The sequence below is a fragment of the Salvelinus sp. IW2-2015 genome, linkage group LG20, assembly GCF_002910315.2.
Source record: "Salvelinus sp. IW2-2015 linkage group LG20, ASM291031v2, whole genome shotgun sequence".
NCBI classification, from domain to species: Eukaryota; Metazoa; Chordata; class Actinopteri; order Salmoniformes; family Salmonidae; genus Salvelinus; species Salvelinus sp. IW2-2015.
Window position 1 is genome coordinate 39,027,748 of NC_036860.1, and position 24,516 is coordinate 39,052,263.

General features: G+C 44.9%; 1 protein-coding gene across 1 annotated transcript; it reads left to right on the plus strand.

The window, feature by feature from the left end:
• Nucleotides 1-396: 396 nt before the first annotated feature.
• fgfr4 (fibroblast growth factor receptor 4) lies at nucleotides 397-20,622 on the plus strand. Its single transcript, XM_024011349.1, has 16 exons — nucleotides 397-1,169; nucleotides 4,065-4,269; nucleotides 9,056-9,391; nucleotides 9,603-9,656; nucleotides 10,197-10,460; nucleotides 10,635-10,891; nucleotides 11,270-11,393; nucleotides 12,510-12,839; nucleotides 13,438-13,777; nucleotides 13,941-14,062; nucleotides 15,349-15,459; nucleotides 15,635-15,825; nucleotides 16,721-16,843; nucleotides 17,620-17,828; nucleotides 18,065-18,170; nucleotides 18,520-20,622. Exons 2-16 carry the CDS (start codon nucleotides 4,176-4,178, stop codon nucleotides 18,694-18,696), a joined length of 2,838 nt encoding a protein of 945 aa, XP_023867117.1. The 5' UTR covers nucleotides 397-1,169; nucleotides 4,065-4,175; the 3' UTR covers nucleotides 18,697-20,622.
• The last annotated feature ends 3,894 nt before the right edge of the window (nucleotides 20,623-24,516 follow it).

Consider the following 24,516-nt stretch of genomic DNA (forward strand, 5'->3'; position numbering starts at 1 on the left):
AGAATAACTTTTCAGTGATTGGCCAAATATGCGTAAATAATTAGTAGGCATATACGTTTAACTTTTATTCTGGTTATGTTATTGACTTATTTATCAAAATATTATTTATTTTTAAACCTAAGTCTAATAGCCTATATGTATTTTTCCTATCAATAGTCAAGTTCTAAATCTGCCTGAAAAGGATAGGTGTCCAAATTTAATAGAGCAAGAAGACCTGTTAATAGAGAAAAAAATCCAGATCTTGGATTTATGTGTGAATGGAGTGGAGGCGGCAGAGATCTTGGTTTATGTTTGTCACCGAGGGGGTAACCTGAGGGGGTTTTATTTGGGGGTGGGGGTTACAGACTCTTACCCCCTACTCCCCCTTCTCGCTAGTTTTAGTCCATTGTTGTGACTTGCGCTCAGAGTGCAGCGGATCGGGTTAGCAACGAGACGCAGCAGTAGCCTATACCCACAACATTAACAGAGTGGCTAGCTAGCCTAAATGAGATTTAGCTAGTTATTAAATGTACTGGGTTCTGTTGAGACCAACTCATTCATGAACAGACTCTGCGCGAGTGAAGAGCGAACCACGGTGCGCAAAGATTGACCAACATCTGTTCCATTGTTGCCGGGCTGTAACCGAATAATTATCCACATTGAGAAGAGTGATATAAGCGACTCTACGCCTCCTACGTTGGAGATCTGTCTGTTTCTATTTGCTACAACCAACACAGATCTAGTTCAATCTAATCTCAAGAGGAGAGAGAATTAAGCAGCAAGTTTGGCCGAAGTCTCTCCCTATGGATTTAGCACTCTCTGTCGCGTGAGCCCCTGGAAAGAAGGAGACGGGCGCGCGAGCCTCATTCTGACGTGAGAACACAATCGGGTCAGGGTGAAGTGGACTCTGTGCCCCAGTCGGAAGGATCAGCTCTAGCTCCTTCCCTGCTTGCTCACCACCGACCTGCTGTCCTTCATGTTTTGGTTGTTTTGATGGATTTATAAGTGCATCTCCGAGGGTTCCACCCGGGCGCACACTGAAGAAAATCACCAAAGACAAAAAAAAGGATTGGACAGAAACTCAAATGAGGATTCCAATATTGACCTCGATCAAATGGAACTAGGATATTCTGGTGCCTAATCGAACTTTATCAAGGATTGATCATTACGAGCAAAGAACGAAATCAAAGGTAAGATGATTTCCTTGAATCCGCGAGCTAGTAGGCCTATGTTACTTTATTTAGTGGTTACAGTCAACAAGTCCACTAAACAATTGCTTTATTGCTAAATGTATTTCAACTCCACACATTGAAGCCTATGAAGGACCCTTCTTGCAAAGAGTTCCACGGCTGGTTATGGTATTTCGACAAACATTAATTCAGACAATGTGATTCTGTTAGCCTAATGCATGAGTTTCAATGAAATTCATGATTATATAGCCTACTTCGGTTGCAATAATGTATCCCCACCAATTTCAGTTTGTGAACATTGAGCGATTGCTGAATGTGGCAGTGTCTGCGCAGAGTTTTAACATAGTCTCCACTGTCATATCGATTTGATCGACTTTGCGCACACATGACGTGATGTTGTTGAGTTTTTCGTCCAATAGCTTATGTGAGAAGCTTTTCAAACCGTACAATATATATATATATCTCAGTTAGGCTACAAAGATAGGCTGGCAATACTTGTAACGCGCCATGGGAAAATGGTTGAAGTTATAGGGAATTTCTCACGATGATCATCTAGTTAAAATTTAACAGAACTAGCTGGTTGTTGGAAGGTAACGGAGCAGAAGACATCGTTTGATTTATGACAACATCATCGTAACGGTCTAAAGATAATAAATTAACACAACCATTTTTTTTTTACGGATAGTGTAAATCCTTCACGTGCATGTGTAAATCCTTCACGTGCATGTTTAACTTTCACTTGGTGCTTTTGACATAAACACAGACTAAACACTGGAAAACTTTCACAAGTTTATTTCACGCCAAGATTAGCCTACATGGGGCCACATCGAGATACGCCTACCATTTACCTCGCTGAAGATAAACACGCCGTAAATAACTCAACATATAAAAAATTATATTGGCTCATTCATCCCCCTCCTCTCCCCTGTAACTATTCCCCAGGTCGTTGCTGCAAATGAGAACGTGTTCTCAGTCAACTTACCTGGTAAAATAACGGTAAAATAAATACAAAATAAAATAAATATTAGTGTTTTTTCCAGTTAGGCTAAATGGAGAAATAGTAGAGTTCGTTCATGGGATAGCTATTAAAGGTGTGTACCACGGCCAGTGGCGGACTTAGTGATTTGAAGGCAGAGACCAGTCTGAGGCCCCCCCACCCCACCTGTGTGTGTTTTATAGTAAAGACATGTACATTTAACTGTAAAAATCTATTACCTTTTAATGTGCCATGAACACAACCAGTAGTGATGTTTTCATTTGATTGTTTAAAATAAATCTATTAAAAAAGTAGGTTACCTTCGCTGCACCTTCAGCCAAACTAATTCCAGCATCCAAACAGTGCACTGTGGACCCGCCAACTTTCCTTCAATTCACAAGTGGCTGAAACTCTCACTGGAGAAAGCATCCGAGCAGCGAAACAGCGCCCCTCTGTCTTACTATATGTATCCCATGTATCTGTTTCTGTCTGGCCAAAAAGAGTATGACATGCCAGACTCTTTTTGGCCAGTCAACATCAGATACACTCCTGGCGTCCTCTCTCCTAATCTCCTTCACAAAACCCATTGGAGAAGGTCAGAGGAGAGGGACCTCTGGCTTTGTCATCCAATGGGTTTTGAGGAGGAGAGAGAACGCGAGGAGTATGGAACTGAGATGGTCAGAGTGTTGGGCCAGAAACCAAAAGGTTTCTGGATCAAATCCCTGAGCTGACATGGTAAAAATCTGTAATTCTGCCTCTGAGCAAGGCAGTTAACCCACTGTTCCCCGGGGGCTATGGATGTCGATTAAGGCAACCCCCGGCCCGTCTCTGATTCAGAGAGGTCGGGTTAAATGCAGAAGACACATTTCAGTTGAAGGCATTCAGTTGTACAACTGACTAGATATCACCTTTTCCCCTTTTTAAAATAATGCCCAACTCACGAGGCCCCTTTATGATGTTCTCCTGCCTAATGGTAAGTCCGCCACTGACAATGGCTGCACGCACATGGTCTGCATGGAACACTCCAGGACTGGCGCCTGTGCACAGTTGGCCCGACTCGGTTCAGTTGTCGTCATCTGGACAAATCACGAAGCTCAGTCTTGTTCCTGTTGCCAACTGTGGTCCCCTGTCACGCGATAATAAAAATAAACAACCCCTTTCCATCAAATAACAAATTATTTGTTGTTCTCATAAGAGCAGTCTGCTCTAAAATTATTTGAATACGTCCTCACTAGATTATTTAGTGGGCTCAGGGAAAAATGACACATGTAATCAAATCAAATTTTATTAGTCACATACACATGGTTAGCAGATGTTAATGCGAGTGTAGCGAAATGCTTGTGCTTCTAGTTCCGACAATGCAGTAATAACCAACAGTAATCTAACCTAACAATTCCACGCTACTACCTTACACACACACACAAGTGTGAAGGGATAAAGAATATGTACATAAAGATATATGGATGATGGATGTAAGCCTAGTATAAGCCTATATATGGATGTAAGCCTAGTCTTATTGTTTTTAACCTGTTTTGGCCTGTCTGTTGTGTTGAGTGCGCCTGTGAATTTGCTATTGTTGCTCCCCGATAGCTTCCTGGCAAGTCTCAAGTGTTTTCATAGTAACAGCCCATTATCCAGACAGGCTGTGCACCTTCCATTCGCAAACAACAGGCTAGAAAAGCCACATATTCACAGCTTCTAGTTATTCATGACGCAGTGGACAATGTGCTGTAGGCTAATGACTGGACGGTCAGGACACCTGTTTAATAAGAATACAACGGCAGTCTAAAAGAGTCTCTTTCTATCTCTACCTATTCACAAGGCTATATACCACAAACAATTTCAGTGCTACTTACTGGAATCACATGCTACAATTTTACGTAATGACTGACTGATTCTGTACTGTATTGTCTTTCCAGGTCCAGTTTTTGGGGTGTGTGTTGAGTTTGCCAATGCCCGGAATCGGTGTGTGAGACCAGGGTTGCCCCCTTCATTCTTCACACACACACACATACACACACATCTGCAAGATGGTGAATGTCTACACGGCTTGCATCGTCATACACTCTCTGACTGTTGGACTCCTGGCCAAAGCCATCGGGTCAGAAGACGGAAAAACAGAAGGTAGGTTGCTCAATATTGCCTAGGATTTGTTGTTCTTATATGTTCTTGTGTGTAATTTCCCCTATACTGATGACTAGTCCAAACCCTCTTGAAAATGATTTGCTGATGGATAACTGGTTGAATTCTCCCTGAGGGAGGTTTCTCAACTTTATCCGTTGCAGTTTCTTAAAATACATCTCTCAAGTGTATCTTTATAGTACACAGCTTCAAATTTCAAGTGAGGTTGCTCAGTTCTGCTCAGACAAGTAATAAAATAAACCACCAACAAAAGCTTTAAAAATAAAAAATGAACCATTCCCTCAAGGTTCCATTTAATTCACTGAAGGATCTCATTGAGGAAGGAGAAAAATGCCCGTAGCTGTAGAGTACAGTAACCCTTTGATTCATCAGGCTGGTCTCTCTATAGGCAGAACAGTGAGCCATAGGGAAGGTAAGATCCAGTCAAATTCAAGGTGACAGGAAGGAGGGAGGAGGAAGGTTGTAATCATTTTTCAGGGGTGAGGAGAAAAAAACATCTCCCAGTACTTATGGTGCTGTAAACCGTGCTACTCGATCCCTCCAAGACCCTGAGGCTCGGAAGTGTAAATCTGTCTGGCCCGTCGCCAGCCGAGAAAGCCGAGGGTGGAGGGGAGGAAGGAGAGGAGGAGGAAGGGAGGGAGGAGAGGATAAGAGTGGGGGCTTCCATTGATGTTTTACAAATACACGCCTGTCTTTGTTTATTACCTGCCACAACCATCCATTCATCTCTAAGTATTGTTATGATGTGTGCAGATTGGCTACAGGCTTGGCAAATTGCAGCCCTCCAGGTTTACAGGAGCTGGGGTTTCATTTAAGACCCTATACTGATCACTATCAGGGAAGGAGGAAGCCCTGCTCTAGTCTAGGGCTAATTTCAAACACTTTAGTCCGTGTTTTTATAACACATTATTCAAATCAAGTTGTATTTGTCACATGCGCAGAATACAACAGGTGTCTGTGAAATGCTTACTGACAAGCCCTTAATCAACAATGCAGTTTAAAGAAAATAAAAGTTAAGAAAATATTTATTAAAAAAACGTAAGTAAAAAAAGTAACAGAATACAATAACAATAACGAGGCTATATWCAGGGGGTACTGGTACCGAGTCAATGTGCCGGGGTAAAGGTTAGTCGAGGTAATTGAGGTAATAAGTACATGTAGGTAGAGGTAAAGTGACCATGCATATATAATAAACTGTGAGTAGCAGTGTAAAAAAAAAATAGTGGGGGGGATCATAGCAAATAGTCCGGGTAGCCATTTGATTAATTGTTCAGCAGTCTTATGGCTTGGGGGTAGAAGCTGTTGAGGAGCCTTTTAGATCTAGACTTGGTGCTCCGGTACCGCTTGCCGTGCGGTAGCAGAGAAAACCAGTCTATGACTTGGGTGACCGGAGTCTTTGACAATTTTTTGGGCCTTCCTCTGTCACCGCTTAGTATAGAGGCTAGATGGCAGGAAGCTTGGCCCCAGTAATGTACTGGGCCGTACGCACTACCCTCTGTAGCTCCTTATGGTCAGATGCCGAGCAGTTACCATACCAGCAGGTGATGCAACCGGTCAGGATGCTCTAGACAGTGCAGATGTAGAACTTTTTGAGGATCTGGGGACCCATGCCAAGTCTTTTCAGTCTCCTGAGGGGTAATAGGCGTTGTCATGCACTCTTCGTGACTGTCTTGGTGTGTTTGGACCATGATAGTTTGTTGGTGATGTGGACACCAAGGAACTTGAAGCTCTCGACCCGCTCCACTACAGCCCTGTCGATGTGAATGGGGGCGTGTTCAGCCCTCCTTTTCATGTAGTCCACGATCAGGTCCTTTGTCTTGCTCATGTTGAGGGAGAGGCTGTTGTCCTGGCACCACACTGCCAGGTCTCTGACCTCCTTCCTATAGGCTGTCTCATCATTGTCGGAGATCAGGCCTACCAACGTTGTGTCGTCAGCAAACTAATTGATGGTGTTGGAGTCGTGCTTGGCCACGCAGTCGTGGGTGAACAGGGAGTACAGGAGGGGACAAAGCACCCACCCCTGAGGGGCCCCCGTGTTGAGGATCAGCGTGGCAGATGTGTTGTTGCCTAGCCTTATCACCTGGGGGCGGCCCGTCAGGAAATCCAGGATCCAGTTGCAGAGGGAGGTGTTTAGTCCCAGGGTCCTTAGCTTAGTGATGAGCTTTGTGGGCACTATGGTGTTGAACACTGAGCAACATCTGTGGATCTGGTGGGGCGGTATTCGAATTGGAGTGGGTCTAGGGTTTCCGGAACGATGGTGTTGATGTGAGCCATGACCAGCCTTTCAAAGCACTTCATGGCTACAGACATGAGTGCTATGGGCGGTAGTCATTTAGGTTGGTTACTCTAGCGTTCTTGGGCACAGGGATTAGGGTGATCAGCTTGAAACATGTAGGTATTAAAGACTTGGTCAGGGAGAGATTGAAAATGTCAGTGAAGACACTTGCCAGTTGGTCCGCGCATGCTCTGAGTACACATCCTGGCTGTTTAGAAGCGCAATCTCCACCATCAATTCCAAGGATTTATACAGGATTTACCCCAGTTGCTCAAAGGACCTGCTCTCACTTGGGGCCAAAGCCAGACCACTTTTCAGCCTTAATTTACATAACAATGGCTAACTGTGAACTTGAACACTTTCTCACAAAGCAACTGTTTTGATTATGCAAAGGTTGTTGATTCTGCTCTTCACAAGTCCTCACTATCATCCCCAGCTATGGAGACACAGTTTACCTAGGGGTGTACTCACTAGTGTAACACTGGTGTTACAGTTGAAAATCAGCATCATTAGCAAGGTGAACCCAGGTAGTTTTTCAATGTGCCTGTTTCTTAAGAGGGTCTACCCATGACTCCGTGGACAAGCTGACTCCCGCAGTGGAGAAGTGGTGAAGGTCCCAGGTCCCCGCCTCGGGGCCCACAATGCAGCACTAAGTCCCTGCCAGAAGACATTTGACTCATTGGTAATAATTCAGCATGGCAACACCACCCAGGAACATTCCAGTTACCAACCAGGAAAATAAAAAAGTGAGCGAGTGAGAGAACAGAGGTAGCCATTATGAACTGTGGCTTCAGGATGAAGTTGGTGATATTTTTTTTCTCAGAGGAGGAGTGAAATGTATGCCACACACATAGGTCTGGAGTACAGGCGTCAGTGTGCTAACGCAGAACAGCGCTGCTCACACTCTGACGCTGACAGTGATTTAGTGAGGAATTCATCCCCTCCAGATATGACATACAGTAGATCAAATGAATTGGCATCGAGGATGCTTTGCATTTTAAGTAGTCAATGTTTTATATATATTTCCACTATGTGGTAGGAATAATACTGTAAAATTGTGAAAATTATAATAATGGCCTTTTAGTGTAAGAGCTGTTTGAAAAGATTGCTGCAATTTCAGCCTGTTTTGGTGGGATGGAGTTTTGGCCTGTCTGGTGACATCACCATGCGGTAAATTAGCTAATAGACCAATAAGAAAGAGAGTTCCAATCCTCTCTGCCAATAACAGCTAGTTTTAAGGTTTCCCTTCCCCACTCAGACCACTCCCAGACACTCCAAGAAAAATTCTTGCTTGAGAAATTTCCCTTTGCTAAGAAGCAATTTTTGTTTCTTTTTGACCATTTTAATTGAAAACAAGAAGGTACTTAATTGTTACCCAGATATTGAGATTTTTTTTAAATGGCTGCATTGACTCTTTAACCACTGGGCTATCCTAATGTGTTGTAAGCTATGTGACTACAATAGTATCGCTCACTCTTCTACACAGTCAGTATATTATTGACAATATTGCGTTATGGCAGTTTGTTCTCAGCATATCCTTTGTGGTGAATGGATACTAATGTAGAAGACTTACGTTGCAAAATGTGTCACCCAGAACAGAAACAAACCGTAGCGTACCATGGATTCACCCCTAAAGGAACTCTAGTCATGAAAGAGAAGAGTGCATCTGATGGTCAAACGCTCCCCTGCCGGTCGAGTCACACCAGTGAAATGTTTTGTGTTTTGTTTTTTGTTGTGTTTGCCCCTTCGACACGGGGTGAATATTCACACTCAGCTGTGAGTTCAAATGAAGGCCACGGGTAACTCAGAGTCCTCACAAGTTCATTAGCATGGTTCTGTTTGCTTGGTGGGGAATGTTGCCTTTCCAAGCTGAACAGAAAGCAGCACTTTTAAAGTTGCCACAGCTTTTTGCACTGCACTGCAAAGTAAAGTCACAATGTGGGATGGGATGGTAAGCTATTGGCTAGGTGGGTCAATCACATAGTCAAATGAATGGGAGCTTTTCATTGGACAGGGAGCATATATGGTACTTATTACAGTGTAATACAGCTGTAATAAAATGTTTAGCTAATTTGAGTTTGATTTCACCCTAGCTCTCACCGGTGTATTCCTACTCCGCCTTCCTCGCATGAAGCAGTTAGAGCGAGCAGCTCATCAAGCAGGGGGAACAGATTGCCTTTTACTTACTGAGGTGGCTACAGGAAGCAATCAGACAGAAAATTGGCCTGGAATTGCACTTTTAAGCGGTGTGACTGAGCGGGCACCCTGCATATGGCTGAGGCCAGTGGAGCCCTTATTGTGACACGTTAGCCCCCAGTTTATCAGTGCACTCTATCACCCACTAACCAACCAGTCTACATTCAAACACAGGCACGCTGAGAAATGCGAGAAACACATACTTTTACCGACGTGTTTAGATGTAAACTGAGACTGGAGTTGAATTTTTATTTTATATTATTTACAATCCCTCTCTCCTCTCTTCTCTCGGTACAGATTTGACGGTGTCTCGGCCGCTCATCTTGCCTGGTTACCCTGAGAACGCTACGGCGGTTGTGGGGGGACAGGTGAAGCTGCTGTGTAAGGTCCACCGGCCGGCCATCACCAAGGTCCAGTGGCTAAAAAGAGACGAAGAGCGCCTGGAAGCCGAGGGCCAACCACATCTCAGAGCTCTGGAGGCCCTACAGAGCAACATCTCCAATGTGAACACTCTGTCTCTGAGCAACGTGTCTCTGGAGGATGCTGGAGAGTACATCTGTATGGCTGAGGCCACCACACAYGCTGGACTACAGCTACAGTCCATGCAGTCTGCCTGGCTACAGGTTCTACCAGGTAAACACTTCTTGCTAGACTTTGTTCATCAGGCTATTGGATGCTTCCCACATAGAATTAGGAATTAGAATAGAACATTTAATAGGATCTCTATAGCTTCCCATGCGCTACAGCCTTTTTTTGGTCAATTATGTCTTGATAGTAATTGATTACTAACAACAGTAGCTATCTGGAAGTCAATGTATATTAATCTCATACCTTGTCCCTGTAGGGACCCTGATCTCTCGTTACCTGGACCAGAGTACGGCCATTGAAGTCCCAGCAGGTACTTGCCATTGAACTGCCTCTATCCCAGTGGAGTAAAGAGAACAGAGAGGAGTATGAGTGAGGATGACAGGGGCCATCTGTGTTACTGAGAGGCTGTTTGGTGGGCTGGAATGGGGCTCTCTCTCCGAGCCTGCCTCTCAGACCGCCACTGAACCATTGCCACCCCATCGATTTGTTTCTGAAGGCCAATCCGCTGTCACGCTACAACATGTTCATTAGCTACATTCTTTTTCTCTTTTCTCTTTTCTTTGTTCTTGTAGCTAGCTTGCTCTCACTCCCACAGTGATCCATGCTAAACAAAACAAGGAGCAGAGAGAGGTGGAGAGAGGCCTCCCAGTTGCCATGACAACCTCTTTTTGTGTGTGTGTGTCTGGCGGGTCAGGGGATAATGGGGGCGAGAGTTGAAAGGTCATAGTTGAAGGGATGGCCACTCTCTTGAGAACAAGATGTGGCCACCGATTGGCCTGTGTGTGTGTGTGTACGTGTGTGTGTCCCGAGTACTCACACGTTTGTTTTTGTCTCTTTGTTATCCCTGCAGATGTCCTGGAGGACCTTAGTGAGGACACCACTGAGCACCTGCTCCTGGAACCGGGTGATGTCCTCAAGCTGCGCTGTGACACCAATCGGCCGGGGGGCGTGTACTGGTACAAGGAGGGGACCCGGGTGATGCACACCGCCCGCATCCAGATCCGCGGGGGCGTTATGGAGATCACGGACGTGACGTATGAGGATTCTGGTGTGTACGTATGTGTCCTCCGCGGGACCAAGGAGCCCCTGAGGAACTTCACCATCACTGTAGCAGGTGAGATCTAGATTTAGAAGACAGAAGAAGTCTCAGCCTTAGAGGTAGGATGATCTGTCCAATGAAGTTCTAGGTTATATGTATGCATTTCTATGGTCTTAGTCTCTATGGCCTCCTGAATGATCAGTTATAAAAACAAGTTATTAACTCTTTCCATATCTTGATGCTTCTCAGACTTACTGGGCTCAGGTGACGATGATGAGGACAACGGTCTAGAAGACACGTCGGCTGAGATTGAGAATGATCAGGTCTACTTCACAAGAGGTCCCTACTGGACCCACACCCAGCGCATGGAGAAGAAGCTGTACGCAGTGCCGGCAGGGAACACGGTCAAGTTCCGCTGCCCGGCCATGGGCAGCCCTCTGCCCTCCATCCGCTGGCTGAGGAACGGACGTGAGTTCAGGGGAGAGCACCGCATCGGAGGAATCAAGGTGAGACAGTGACCAACCTGGGAGCAAAGACAGTAGGAGAGTGGTTAGGGTGGGGATGAGATGGAGGGTGAAAAAGGGTGAGGAAGAGGAGGGAGGGGGAGAAAGGGAGAGGAAGAGGAGGGGGGGGGGAAGAAAAACAGTGGTTGCTGTTTTGTTTACTAGCATATATCTGCCACATACTTTGTTCTCAACCCTGGTCTCAATAGGGAAGTGACACACTGTGAATCTGTTTACACTAGATCCATCAAAGACAAGWTACCATAGAGACAGACAAGCACTTCCAAAGCACAAGCCAGTATAACTTGTATCCATAGGAATGATCCAACACACAACATACAGACAACCCATTTCTAACGTGTCTGTTTTATCCGTTTATAGTTGAGACACCAGCACTGGAGCCTGGTGATGGAGAGTGTGGTGCCTTCAGACCGTGGGAACTACACCTGTCTGGTGGAGAACAAATACGGCTCTATTGTACACAGCTACCTTCTGGACGTACTGGGTAAGAACACTCACTCATTCACCTCACAACAAAAACATCACTTTACCTACCCAACACAGTCTGCTGTTTGCTCATCTGACATTCAACTCCCAAAGCTGGGAGGGATAGTATGGGTAATGAGCTAAAGTAATTCCCTCCACCGTTCTCTAATTCAACCACATTCCGTCATACTTGTCACACCAGCCCTTTCCGCCTCTCTCTTCATAATGACTGAAAGTAAAGTTGGCATGAACTCATTATAAAGTCTGTACATCTATTCAAAGCTCCAGGGTGTGTGCTGTACTGTAAGGTATTGTTTTCCCCCTCCTACACTCACCACCACCCCACTCTAGACATCTAGACACAGGCCGTCTCCCCGCGGAGCCACTGCCGGCCCGTCCCAATGCTCTCCCCACTCTACCTCAGTGCCGTCTCGCTAGACACAGAGAAACACAGAGGCTCCACAGCTCACCTCAGACCGAGGGAGGACCGCCGGTGGAGAGAGGAGAGAGAGAGCGGACGGCTAGGCTCCCTAACCAATTTTCCCCCTGACCTGTGATTGGTCAGTTTCTGCAGCTCGGCAGTCCAGTGTGGGGTCAACTGCTGTCTCCAGAAGCATGCCAGGGGGAAAAGAGCTTGCACACACAGAACGGAGAGAGGGAAGCAACGCAGCGACTTCCAAGCTGGCCTGGCTAGAAAAGAAAGTTGCTAATGAAACCAATTAGTGAGACTGACTGAGTCTGGCTGGTGTTGGTTGTGAGAAACAATGCCTGCTTATCTGTCCCTTCCTCTTTGGCGCTGCTGTGCTGCGGTCAGTCAAATTAACACTGGTCGTTAGCACTGGCCTTTCTCTCCATGCCTGCGAAACACAGCATTTAGGAAACAAATAAGACCGATCTGGAGATAACCTTGTTTCATCTGAATCTAAAATATACTGTTATTTTAGATGAGTATTTTCTTCAATGGCTAGGTTATTCCAGAGTACTTCTTGTAGCTTAGAGACAGCGATGTGCTCCGTTGAACAGAGGAATCTCCCTCTCGCTGTCCCCCACGGCTGAACTTCGAACTCTTCCTTTGGGCAAGGGGAATCCTCATGGCCCTCTCTCTATTTCTCCCTCCCTCTCTGTCTGTTTTCAGAGCGCTCTCCACACAGGCCTATCCTGCAGGCTGGTCTGCCAGCAAACACTACAGCGGTGGTGGGCACTGATGTCCAGTTCTTCTGTAAGGTCTACAGCGATGCCCAGCCCCACATCCAGTGGCTGAAACACATTGAGAGGAACGGCAGCCGCTACGGCCCCGATGGGACTCCCTACGTTCAGATACTGAAGACAGGCAGCCTCAACATGTCGGAGGTGGAAGTTCTCTACCTGACTAAGGTGACCATGGAGGATGCTGGAGAGTACACCTGTCTGGCTGGAAACTCCATTGGCTTCTCCCACCAGTCTGCCTGGCTCACCGTCCTCTCGGGTATGTTTATCCTTCAAACTACAGTATGGCAACATATGGCCAAAGTAAGGAGTTTAGAAGAATTCAGAATAAATTGTCACTTGTGCTTTGGGCCCAGTATAGTCAACTTGCCAAAGGTATTTTTTAGGGTTGTCAGAGTTAATCAGTTAACTCAAGTTAACTTTTTGTAATTTTAGTGCACAATTTATTTTATTGTGATTAACTGCATTGTCGGAAAGCGTTCAAAATACACTAAAAACATACAAAAAACATAATATATACAGCTAAAAACAACAATTTGATGTCAAAACAAGTTGACGTTGAGGTTAAAAAGGTGCTTTATTGACCAGATTTTGCTACCTGTTACTTTGGACAAAATCAAGACGTCAATATTCTTATAATGCTTTTTGAATAAAAATCTTAAATTACAGCTCAATTAGAGAAAATTCTGAATTTACGATTAATCGTGATTAATCACAGCCAATACTGCAATTAACTAAAAAAAAGAATACATTGTTTGATAGCCCTAGTCTTTTTGTATCGAGTTCACAAGAAATGGTCACTAGAGTCAGTCTCAAACCCATCCTTTTATTTCCTTCTCATTGTCTTCTTCTCATAGAGGAGGACGTGGCTGACGAGGTGGACCTAATGGAGACCAAGTACACTGACATCATCATCTACGCGTCTGGCTTCCTGGCTCTGGTCATGGCCATCGTTATCGTGGTGCTGTGTCGCATGCAGGTAAACCCCAGCAGAGAACCCTTCGATGTCCTCCCTGTCCAGAAACTCTCCAAGTTCCCCCTCCGCAGACAGTACTCTGTGGAGTCTAACTCGTCAGGGAAGTCCAGTGCGTCTCTGATGAGAGTGGCCCGCCTGTCTTCCAGCTGCTCCCCCATGCTGGCCGGAGTCATGGAGTTTGAACTGCCCTACGACCCCGACTGGGAGTTTCCCAGGGAGAAGTAAGTCCTGTTTGACTTTCTGGTTTGTTAGGGGTTTTGGTTTAGGTACTTACTGGTTATTGAGTAAGTCATTGAGTTCCTCCATCTTGAATATGTGTTTTGGTTTCTGTTGAGTTCCATGTATCTTCACTGTACTGACCATCATTGTCCTTCCTGCCTCCAGTCTGACGTTAGGGAAGCCACTGGGTGAGGGTTGTTTCGGCCAAGTGGTCAGAGCYGAGGCCTATGGGCTCAACAAGGACCATCAGGAGAACATCTCCACTGTGGCTGTCAAAATGCTGAAAGGTACGAACTAGGAACCATCTTCTTAGGAAAGACTGGACAATGACTAGTATTTATTGTTGACTCTATTTCCAGATCCACTACATGACCAAAAGTATACCCGTCGAACATCTCATTCCAAAATGATGGGCATTAATATGGAGTTGGTCCCCCTTTGCTGCTATAACAGCCTCCACTCTTCTGGGAAGGCTTTCCACTAGAAGTTGGAAAATTGCTGTGGGGACTAGCTTCCATTCAGCCACGAGCATTAGAGAGGTCGGCCACTGATGTTGGGAAATTAGGCCTAGCTCTCAGTTAGCGTTCCAATTCATCCCAAAGGTGTTTAATGGGGTTGAGGTCAGGGCTCTGTGCAGGCCAATCAAGTTATTCCACACCAATCTCGACAAACCATTTCTGTATGGACCTCGCTTTGTGCACAGGGGCATTGTCATGCTGAAACAGGAAAGGGCCTTCCCCAAACTGTTGCCTCAAAGTTGGAAGTACATAATCGTCTAGAATGTCATTGTATGCTGTAGCGTTAAGATTTCCCTTCACTGGAACTAAGGGGCCTAGCCCGAACCATGAAAAACAGTCCCAGACCATTATTCCTCCTCCACCAAACTTTACAGTTAGCACTATGCATTGGGGCAGGTAGCATTCTCCTGGCAGGTAGCGTTCTCCGTCCATCGGACTGCCAGACTGTGAAGCGTGATTCATCACTCCAGAGAACACGTTTCCACTGCTCCAGAGTCCAATGGCGACAACCTTTACACCACTCCGGCCAATGCTTGGCATTGCGCATGGTGATCTTAGGCTTGTGTGCGGCTGCTCGGCCATGGAAATCCATTTCATGAATCTCCTGGCGAACAGTTCTTGTGCTGACATTGTTTCCAGAGGCAGTTTGGAACTCGGTAATGAGCACTTTGGCGGTCTCGTTCTGTGAGCTTGTGTGGCTTACCACTTCGCARCTGAGCCGTTTTTTCTCCTAGACGTTTCCACTTCACAATAACAGCACTTAAAGTTTACCGGGGCAGCTCTAGCAGGGGAGGCATTTGACAAACTAACTAGTTGGAAAGGTGGCATCCTATGACGGTGCCATGTTGAAAGTCACTGAGCTCTTCAGTAAGGTCATTCTACTGACAATGTTTGTCTATGGAGATTGCATGGCTCTGTGCTCGATTTTATACACCTGTCAGCAACAGGTGTGGCTGAAATAGCCAAATCCACTAATTTGAAGGGGTGTCCACATAATTTTGTATATATAGTATATGTTCCTAAGACTTCAAATGTGTGTTCGTCTCATTCCCCAGATGATGCCACAGACAAAGACCTGTCAGATCTCATATCTGAGATGGAGCTGATGAAGGTGATGGACAAGCACAAGAACATCATTAACCTCCTGGGGGTGTGCACAGAAGATGGTGAGTTCAAGACACAAGTTCACAACCAAAAGTCAAAACGAATATCTCACTGTTGCTCCTCACTCATTCGACTCTAGCCCTGCTCAGTGACCTTGTCATTAATGGTGGTCCCATGCCTCCAGGTGTCCATAGGGAGGATGGAGTTGATCACTAACTTTCTCCCCTCCCCTATCAGGTCCTCTGTACGTGCTGGTGGAGTATGCGTCTAAAGGCAGCCTCAGGGAGTACCTGCGGGCCCGCCGGCCCCCTGGCATGGACTACACCTTTGATGTGACCAAAGTGCCCGAGGAGCAGCTCACCTTCAAAGACCTGCTGTCCTGTGCCTACCAGGTGGCACGTGGCATGGAGTACCTGGCCTCCAAAAGGGTGAGTACTATGTCTTAAAGGGGTTTGGTTAGCTTATATGTCCATCTCATTATGGATTATTAGGTTTACAATCTGTACGTGGCCTTCTATAGAATGACTTTGGCCTGAAGGGGTTTAGACAACAAGCAAGAGCAAGTGACAACCCCCCTCCCTCCTTCCTTCCTTCCCACCTACCCCCCAACACACCATTCCTCATTCACTAGCCTGGTCTCTCTTATCAACACATCCCTTTGTATGACACACCATCCTGGCATTCCACAGTGGAGTGGTGGTTGAGCCCTGTTTACCCCTCCAGCCCCCCATCCCTCTGTCCTGCCTGCCTGCCGCAGTGGGCTTTGTCTTTTTTAGCACAGCCATAAATCTGTTAGCAAACAGGCGCAGAGCTGCGTCTGTGCCCCGGCATCGGGTTTCTGTCTCTGTGGCCTGCTAAGAATGCAGTAGTCTGAAACCACCCCACCATTATGGAGCCCCCGGAAAACCAGGGCTTTCTCATTTCCACGAATCCCCAAATACCACGTCTATTTGAAATTAAAACCAAAATAAACTTAATGACATCCATTCAAGTCCAGCAAACAGTGGTTGTTTTTCAACAAAACCTCGAGATCTATATAAAGTTGATTTAATTTGGTGCGTTTGGTTAAAATTGGACGCTGCGTGTTGACTTAAGACCAGGTCTTTTCATTTTAGAAACTCACAGCGAATCATTTCTATGTCAATACTATCTGGTTTTACATGACTGCAAAAACAGAAAACCACAATGTAGACATGGTCATGTAATTACAATATTCTAAATTGTAGAGTAACATTTCATAAACATTTAACATAAAGCTCAAAACTGCGTATATCTTTATGTTCCCTGACTTAACCCTGGTTTCTCCTCTCTCTGTCTCTACAGTGCATCCACAGAGACCTTGCTGCCAGAAACGTCCTCGTCACGGAAGACAACGTCATGAAAATCGCAGACTTTGGCCTTGCTAGAGGAGTGCACCAGATTGACTACTACAAGAAAACCACCAACGTGAGTTATCCTATCCTGCTATACCCCTGACTGGCTCTGTGGCACCTTGTTCCTCTCCTAAATCGAGACAAGTGCCCGTTCCAGGGCTGTGCTGTTGTGTATCATCTTGTTGGCCAGCTTTCAGAACAGTCCCTGTTGGTACATGGAGACACAGCAGACTGTCTGCTCTCTGTCTAGTGTCCCCCAGTCGGCTTGTGCCTGTTTCAGCTTTAATGCTCTTAACCTTTTACTGCAACGGGCTAAATCAGCGTCACACAGAGTGATTCTTGACAGTCTTAAACAAATCTGCTTTGAAGCAAAAGTATACACCTCACATACATGGTTATGGGTTTAAAAAAAGAAGACACCTGTACCATGTCAGATATAGAGTTGAAATGTATTACATTTTGAGTTTGCATCCCAATATATTACACTTTACATACATCACAGAAGACTGAAATATAACAAAACAGTTGACATAGAAACACCGGATTTCCTTCTGGGTTTTGAAAAATATTAATAACATTCCACCCATGAGGCCAAAGAGGGTGTTTTTGGTCATTGACAGCAGAAAAGGGCTACAGACAGATGTTTGATGTGTGCCCACTGATTGGCAGCCAGCTTAACGGGAGATCATTTGAAAAAGCGGACGAGGAAGGGGAGTGGGCGAAAGAGAGGAGGAACAGGGGAGTCGGGGAATGATGTATAGACGACTGGATGAAGGGCTCTGGCATCGTGGCAACCGACTGACTCACTGACTGTCCACCGCTCACTAACGTTGTTGTTCTGTTTTGCAGGGACGTCTGCCAGTGAAGTGGATGGCACCAGAGGCCTTGTTTGACCGAGTCTACACACACCAGAGTGACGTGTGGTCGTTTGGCGTGCTGATGTGGGAGATCTTTACCTTGGGGGGCTCGCCCTATCCCGGTATCCCTGTGGAGGAGCTCTTCAAGCTGCTGAAAGAAGGCCACCGCATGGACAAACCCTCCAACTGCACACACGAGCTGTGAGTAGACACACGCAAGTGCACACCTAAACTTATCAAACACCACAACCAATGTCACAGCCTTCTCACCTAACCTCGCAACTTTTAAGTTGGACATTGACATTTATTACAGTGTGTTTCAGAAGCTTTTTTTTGTCCCTCTCCTGTGCTACATTTGCATGTTTGTAAATGTGAAAATGCTGTGGATGTGTGTAAATACCCTGGTACTAACTAGCCCTCTCTGTCTATGTGTACAGCTACATGAAGATGAGGGAGTGCTGGCATGCTGTGCCCACACAACGACCCACCTTCAAACAGCTGGTGGAGGAGCTGGACAGAGTGCTGCTGTCTATCTCTGACGAGGTGGGTGTCTGGACCCCCGTTCACACACAAGCATACACACACACACACACACGCACACACACACACACACACACACACACACACACACACACACACATACACACACACACACACACACACACAATCTGCTCGCCAGATGTCCTGTTCCAACATACTGTTCCAGCTATAGTTTAGCTTATTACTTTAAGACACCCTGTAGTTTGTACACAGCACACAGTCTCAGATAAAATGTCAACCTTACTATGCATCACACAACACAAACGTCAAGCTTAAAAATRCAATGTAATAAATGACACAAATGCAAAGCATTACCAAACTGAACAGTTTCTCTCCTGCTTCTTTTTCTTAGTACCTGGACCTGTCAACACCTTTCGAACAGTACTCCCCATCGTGCGAGGACACTTCCAGCTCTTGCTCCTCGGACAATGACTCTGTCTTTACCCACGATGCCCTGTCCACCGACCCCTGTCTGTTGGGTTACCACGACGTGAATTCTCGGATTGACCTGAAAACGGCACTGCGGTAGACAGCGGCTCCAATGCGAGTCCTCTGTCTCAAAGGGCATTACATGGAGAAGTTGACTTTGGGAAACGACCATGTTGCATGAAAAGTGGTACTTGGACTGTCTGCTCTGGCACTGTGCCCAACAACAGTATCTCAAACCTTGGCACTACAGAACCCTGGTCATCTAAAATGGCTGCCTCTTATCAGGTTTGGGGTTTTACAGTAAAAGGACTCTCTTTTGTTTGGGTCTCTACAGAGAGGATGGACAATGGTCATCTTGTACTCAAACTCATCTGAGCTAGCATCCGAACAGTATCCAAACTGGGCTTTTAAAACAGAAAAAGAAGTTTTAACATAAAATATTTATTTTGATATGGAAAAAAAACAGAGAAGCTGATTGTTAAATATAAATCTCTCTATATATAAGATTATTTTACATTTTGCTATTTAAAATTGTCTTAAATCTCAGGATCTCTTGTGTTAAAAAGTTGCTGTAGAGGCAGCAAAGTGCCTGATTTTTTTTCTTCCTGTGAATATATTAAAATATAAAAATGTTTTATGTACATATCATAAAAAATACAATGACCTTTTATAAATTATTATAAATGATACAAAAATGAAGGTGTTCAACTGAGGTGAAGAAAGAAATAATCTATTCAAGCGTTTTAACGGCCAAAATGTCCTCGCAATTCTCCTTCCATTTCATCAAAACCCCTTCAGTCTTCTGTTTGTACGCTGCTCTGGCCTTTGTATTGCATCCAGGCCAATCGCCAAAGCCCTCAGAACCCCCAATCCCTTACGCTTTCAATTGTTGCAAACATAAACTAACTATAAGAACAGTATGGTCTGGGGGTCTGGGCCCTGAAAGAGAGAATACAATTAAACACAGAACACTGTGGGGGGACAGGGGGAGCAGCCCAGCTTGTACTGTCAATGCTGTATGAAAAGAAAAGGACTGGACCTGAAGGTCTGAATGTGAAAAGCCCAGTGTGATTGATTTTGAATCCTCCTCTTTTGTTTCCCCTGTAACCCTTTAACCAGGCCCAGTGTGTTTGTAGAGGTACAGGCTGAGGCTGGGCCTGGACAATAGGGTCTTTGGCAGTCCTGATGGGTGTGACTGTGGGGACACTGTGGGGACAGGGATGGTGGGGGGTAGCCTCAGCCCGTCAGCACCTCAGCCTGGGCCTGTGTGCAAATGAAGACTCCCTTATTATGATAATGCTTGGCTCCCAGTGATACCAATCTTTATTCTGCTACCATCTTTTAATATACATATGCTAATTCTTATGCTTTGTTACAATTGGGGAGAATACTCAAAATGTCCTCCAGGGAATGCAAATGGTTCACCTCGAATCATATAGATAAGCCTCCAATGTTGTTGTTTCAACAACACTTCAGAATCGAACTGCCCCGACTGTTTTCCGTTCAGATGACTCACAGGCATTTTTATAAAAATGGTGGTGTTGTGGGTTGACAGCAAAGCATAATGCACATACAGTAACAAGCAATTCAGGTACCAGGGCAGTGGGACTGGCTACCTTTGTGTACAAGGATATCCTTACCGTTGAGGTGTGAGATTTATTTGGTGGGTCATCATTTTTTGGAAAACGAAACATTTAGCAATTTAGCTCAAAAAGCGTTTTTCTACTCGAAAGCAGCATGACCTCCAACTGAAAACCAAACCATGAGCTACAGAACAGCCTCTATGAATTTAACTAAGCCCTTCAACATCGAGAGTTGTATCACAAAGATCTTCAGTGTTGTTTTGATTCCCGTACTACACAACGTCAGGATCAACTGCATGACATTCCATTTATGTACGCCCAACACAATTGTAACAATCACAATGTTCTTTAATAAAAATTCATCAAGATCATTATTTTAGAAATATGTAATTTATTTGTTTATTATTTTGTTTTTGTATGAAATAAAGTATAATTTAAAAGATCCAATTTGTACTTTGCCATATGTCATTCTTTTAGAAAGAAAGAGAAATGAAGAGACAGGATGCACAGAAAGAGAAACAAAGAAAGACAGCAGCTGAAGACAGAAAGGGAAAGAGAGAAAATGAGAGGGAGACAAGAGAAAAAGATGAGGGTTAGGGGTTAAGGGGTAGGGGGGTAGAGTGCACTAGTGATCACAGAGACCCAGTTCCTTTTAAGTAGCATTCTCAGCCCCAGCACACGGCTGGCTTATCTCTCATGTGAGTCATTCCACCTCAAAAAGCACAAGAAAAAGGATTTCAACACCCACAATCTCAGATTGTTCTGAAATTGTTTGTGTAGTGAGACCAGATAACATTAGCATAACTGAAACATTATTTTGTTGAAATATGATTTGATCTGAAATTAAGCTAGTTGATTGCACCCAAATTGGCCATTTTAATTGATAGGATTCATATAATCTTCAATTAATATAGTAGCTAACATCCAATTTGAACAATAATTATTCCAAACAATGAGTAAGACACGAGGAACCAATAAAATGATCAAAAGCCACTCACGGACATTATACAGTATCAGTTCTCTATGTCTGACAAGTAGTATGGAGATGCTGCTTTGAGTATTGCTTCTTCATCTTTTGCAATGTTCTCCCTGTGAATCTGGTGATGTTTTTYCCCCCCTGTACAGAGACATTAGCTATTGAAGTCGCTTGAATTATTTTCCATAAATTAGTGTGAAAGTACCAGCTGTCATTAAGGTAAAGAAAGGGTGGCTACTTTGAAGAATCTCAAATACAAAATATATTTTGATTAGTTTAACACTTTTTGGTTACTACATGATTACATATGTGTTATTTTATAGTTTTGATGTCTTCACTATTATTCTACAATGTAGAAAATAGTAAAAAAAATTAAGAAGAACCCTGCAATGAGTAGGTGTGTCCAAACGTTTGACTGGTACTGTATGTAAATCCTATACATTAAAAGGGCCAATCTGGGTGCAATCAATTAGCTTAATTTCGCAGAGATCAAATTACATTTCAACAAATTTATGTTTCAGGAATGCTAATCTCATCTGTTTCAAACTACAGAAATTATTTCTGTACAATCTGAGATGGTGGGTGTCATGGCTTGCTGAAATGACATGGAAGGATCCATGTGTAACAAATCATAGCCAGCCAGTCAGTCAGTCAGAAGAGGACCAGGCAGGGAGCCAYCCAGCCCTGTCCTAACCAGGCCTGGGCACTCTCTCTGCCGGTCCTGATAACGGCCTGTGTCTGGGGTGGGGGTGGGGTTATGGTGGTTAGAGGCCATCTGCTCCAGCTGGGGACTAGGAGATAAGGCCAGCAAGCCACAGATCAGTCTGGAGTTGATCTATCACACCTCCTCACATCTCTACATGCTCAGGATGCCTGGGGTGAGGGGCAGTGTGTGTCAAATCAAATCAAATGTTATTTGTCACATGCTTCATAAACAACAGGTGTAGACTAACAGTGAAATGCTTACTTACTCATGGATCATTTTCCAAAATTGCAGAGTTATTGAAAATGGGATTTAAGTCAAAACTGTAACTCAGCCACTCAGGAACATTCACTGTCTTCTTGGTAAGGCTACTCCAGTGTAGATTTGGCCTTGTATTTTATGTTATCGTCCTGCTAAAAGGTGAATGCATCTCCCAGTGTCTGGTGGAAAGCAGACTGAACCAGTTTTTCCTCTAGGATTTTGCCTGTGCTTAGCTCCATTCCATTTATTTTTTATCCTGAAAAATTCACCAGTCCTTAACGATTACAAGCATACCCATAACCTGACGCAGTCACCACTATGCTTGAAAATATGGAGAGTGGTACTCAGTAATGTGTTGTATTGGATTTGCCCCAAACATAACACTTTGTATTCAATACAAAAAATGTATTGCTTTGCCACTTGTTTTTGCAGTATTACTTTAGTGCCTTGTTGCAAAAAGGATGCATGTTTTGTAATATTGTATTCTGTACAGGCTTCCTTCTTTTCACTCTGTAAATTAGGTTAGTATTGTGGAGTAACTGCAATGTTGTTGATTCCATCCTTAGTTTTCTCCTATCAGAGCCATTAAACTCCGTAAGTGTGTTAAAGTCACCATTGGCCTCATAGTGAAATCCCTGAGCTGTTTCTTTCCTCTCCGGCAACTGAGTTAGGAAGGACGCCTGTATCTTTGTAGTTACTCAGTGTATTAATACATCACCCAAAGTGTAACTACAAACTTCAACATGTTCAAAGGGATATTCAATGTCTTCTTTTTTAAGATGCACCCATCTATCCATCATGTGACTTGTTAAGCACATTTTTACTCCTGGACTTATTTAGGCTTGCCATAACAAAGGGGTTGAATACTTATTGACTCAAGACATTTCAAAAAACATAATTCCACTTTGACATTATGGGGTATTGTGTGTAGGCCAGTGACAAAAATCTCAATTTAATCCATTTCAAATGGATGTTGGCAGCGGCCACTAAATGTTAGTGAGGGCTGTTTAACAGTCTGATGGCCTTGAGATAGAAGCTGTTTTTCAGTCTCTCGGTCCCTGCTTTGATGCACCTGTACTGACCTCGCCTTCTGGATGATAGCGGGGTGAACAGGCAGTGGCTCGGGTGGTTGTTGTCCTTGATGATCTTTATGGCCTTCCTGTGACATCGGGTGTGTAGGTGTCCTGGAGGGCAGGTAGTTTGCTCCCGGTGATGCGTTGTGCAGACTCACTGCCCTCTGGAGCCTTACGGTTGTGGGCGGAGCAGTTGCCGAACAGGCGGTGATACAGCCCGACAGGATGCTCTCGATTGTGCATCTGTAGAAGTTTTGAGTGCTTTTGGTGACAAGCTAAATTTCTTCAGCCTCCTGAGGTTGAAGAGGCGCTGCTGCGCCTTCTTCACAATGCTGTCTGTGTGGGTGGACCAATTCAGTTTGTCGTGATGTGTACACCGAGGAACTTAAAACTTTCCACCTTCTCCACTACTGTCCCGTCGATGTGGATAGGGGGGTCTCCCTCTGCTGTTTCCTGAAGTCCACAATCATCTTGTTTTGTTGACGAGTTTGGAGGGTACTATGGTGTTAAATGCTGAGCTGTAGTCGATGAACAGCATTCTCACATAGGTATTCCTCTTGTCCAGATGGGTTAGGGCATGGTGCAGTGTGGTTGCGATTGCGTCGTCTGTGGCCTATTGGGTCGGTAAGCAAATTGGAGTGGGTCTAGAGTGTCAGGTAGGGTGGAGGTGATATGGTCCTTGACTAGTCTCTCAAAGCACTTCATGAATGACGGAAGTGAGTGCTACGGGCGGTAGTCGTTTAGCTCAGTTACCTTAGCTTTCTTGGAACAGGAACAATGGTGGCCCTCTTGAAGCATGTGGGAACAGCAGACTGGGATAAGGATTGATTGAATATGTCCTTAAACACACCAGCCAGCTGGTCTGCGCATGCTCTGAGACAGCGGCTGGGAATGCCGTCTGGGCCTGCAGCCTTGCGAGGGTTAACACGTTTAAATGTTTTACTCACCTCGGCTGCAGTGAGGAGAGCCGCAGGTTTGGTAGCGGGCCGTGTCAGTAGCACTGTATTGTCCTCAAAGCGAGCAAAAAAGTTATTTAGTCTGTCTGGGAGCAAGACATCCTGGTCCGCGACGGGGCTGGTTTTCTTTTTGTAATCCGTGATTGACTGTAGACCCTGCCACAGGCAGGACACCGAGGAATTTGAAGCTCTCGACCCTCTCCATTACCACAGTGCCAGGTCTCTGACCTCCTCTCTATAGGCTGGCTAATCGTCATCGGTGATCAGTCCTACCATCGTCGTGTCATCAGCAAACTTGATGATGGGGTTGGAGTCATGTGCAGACACGCAGTCATAGGTGAACATGGAGTACAGGAGGGGTCTAAGCA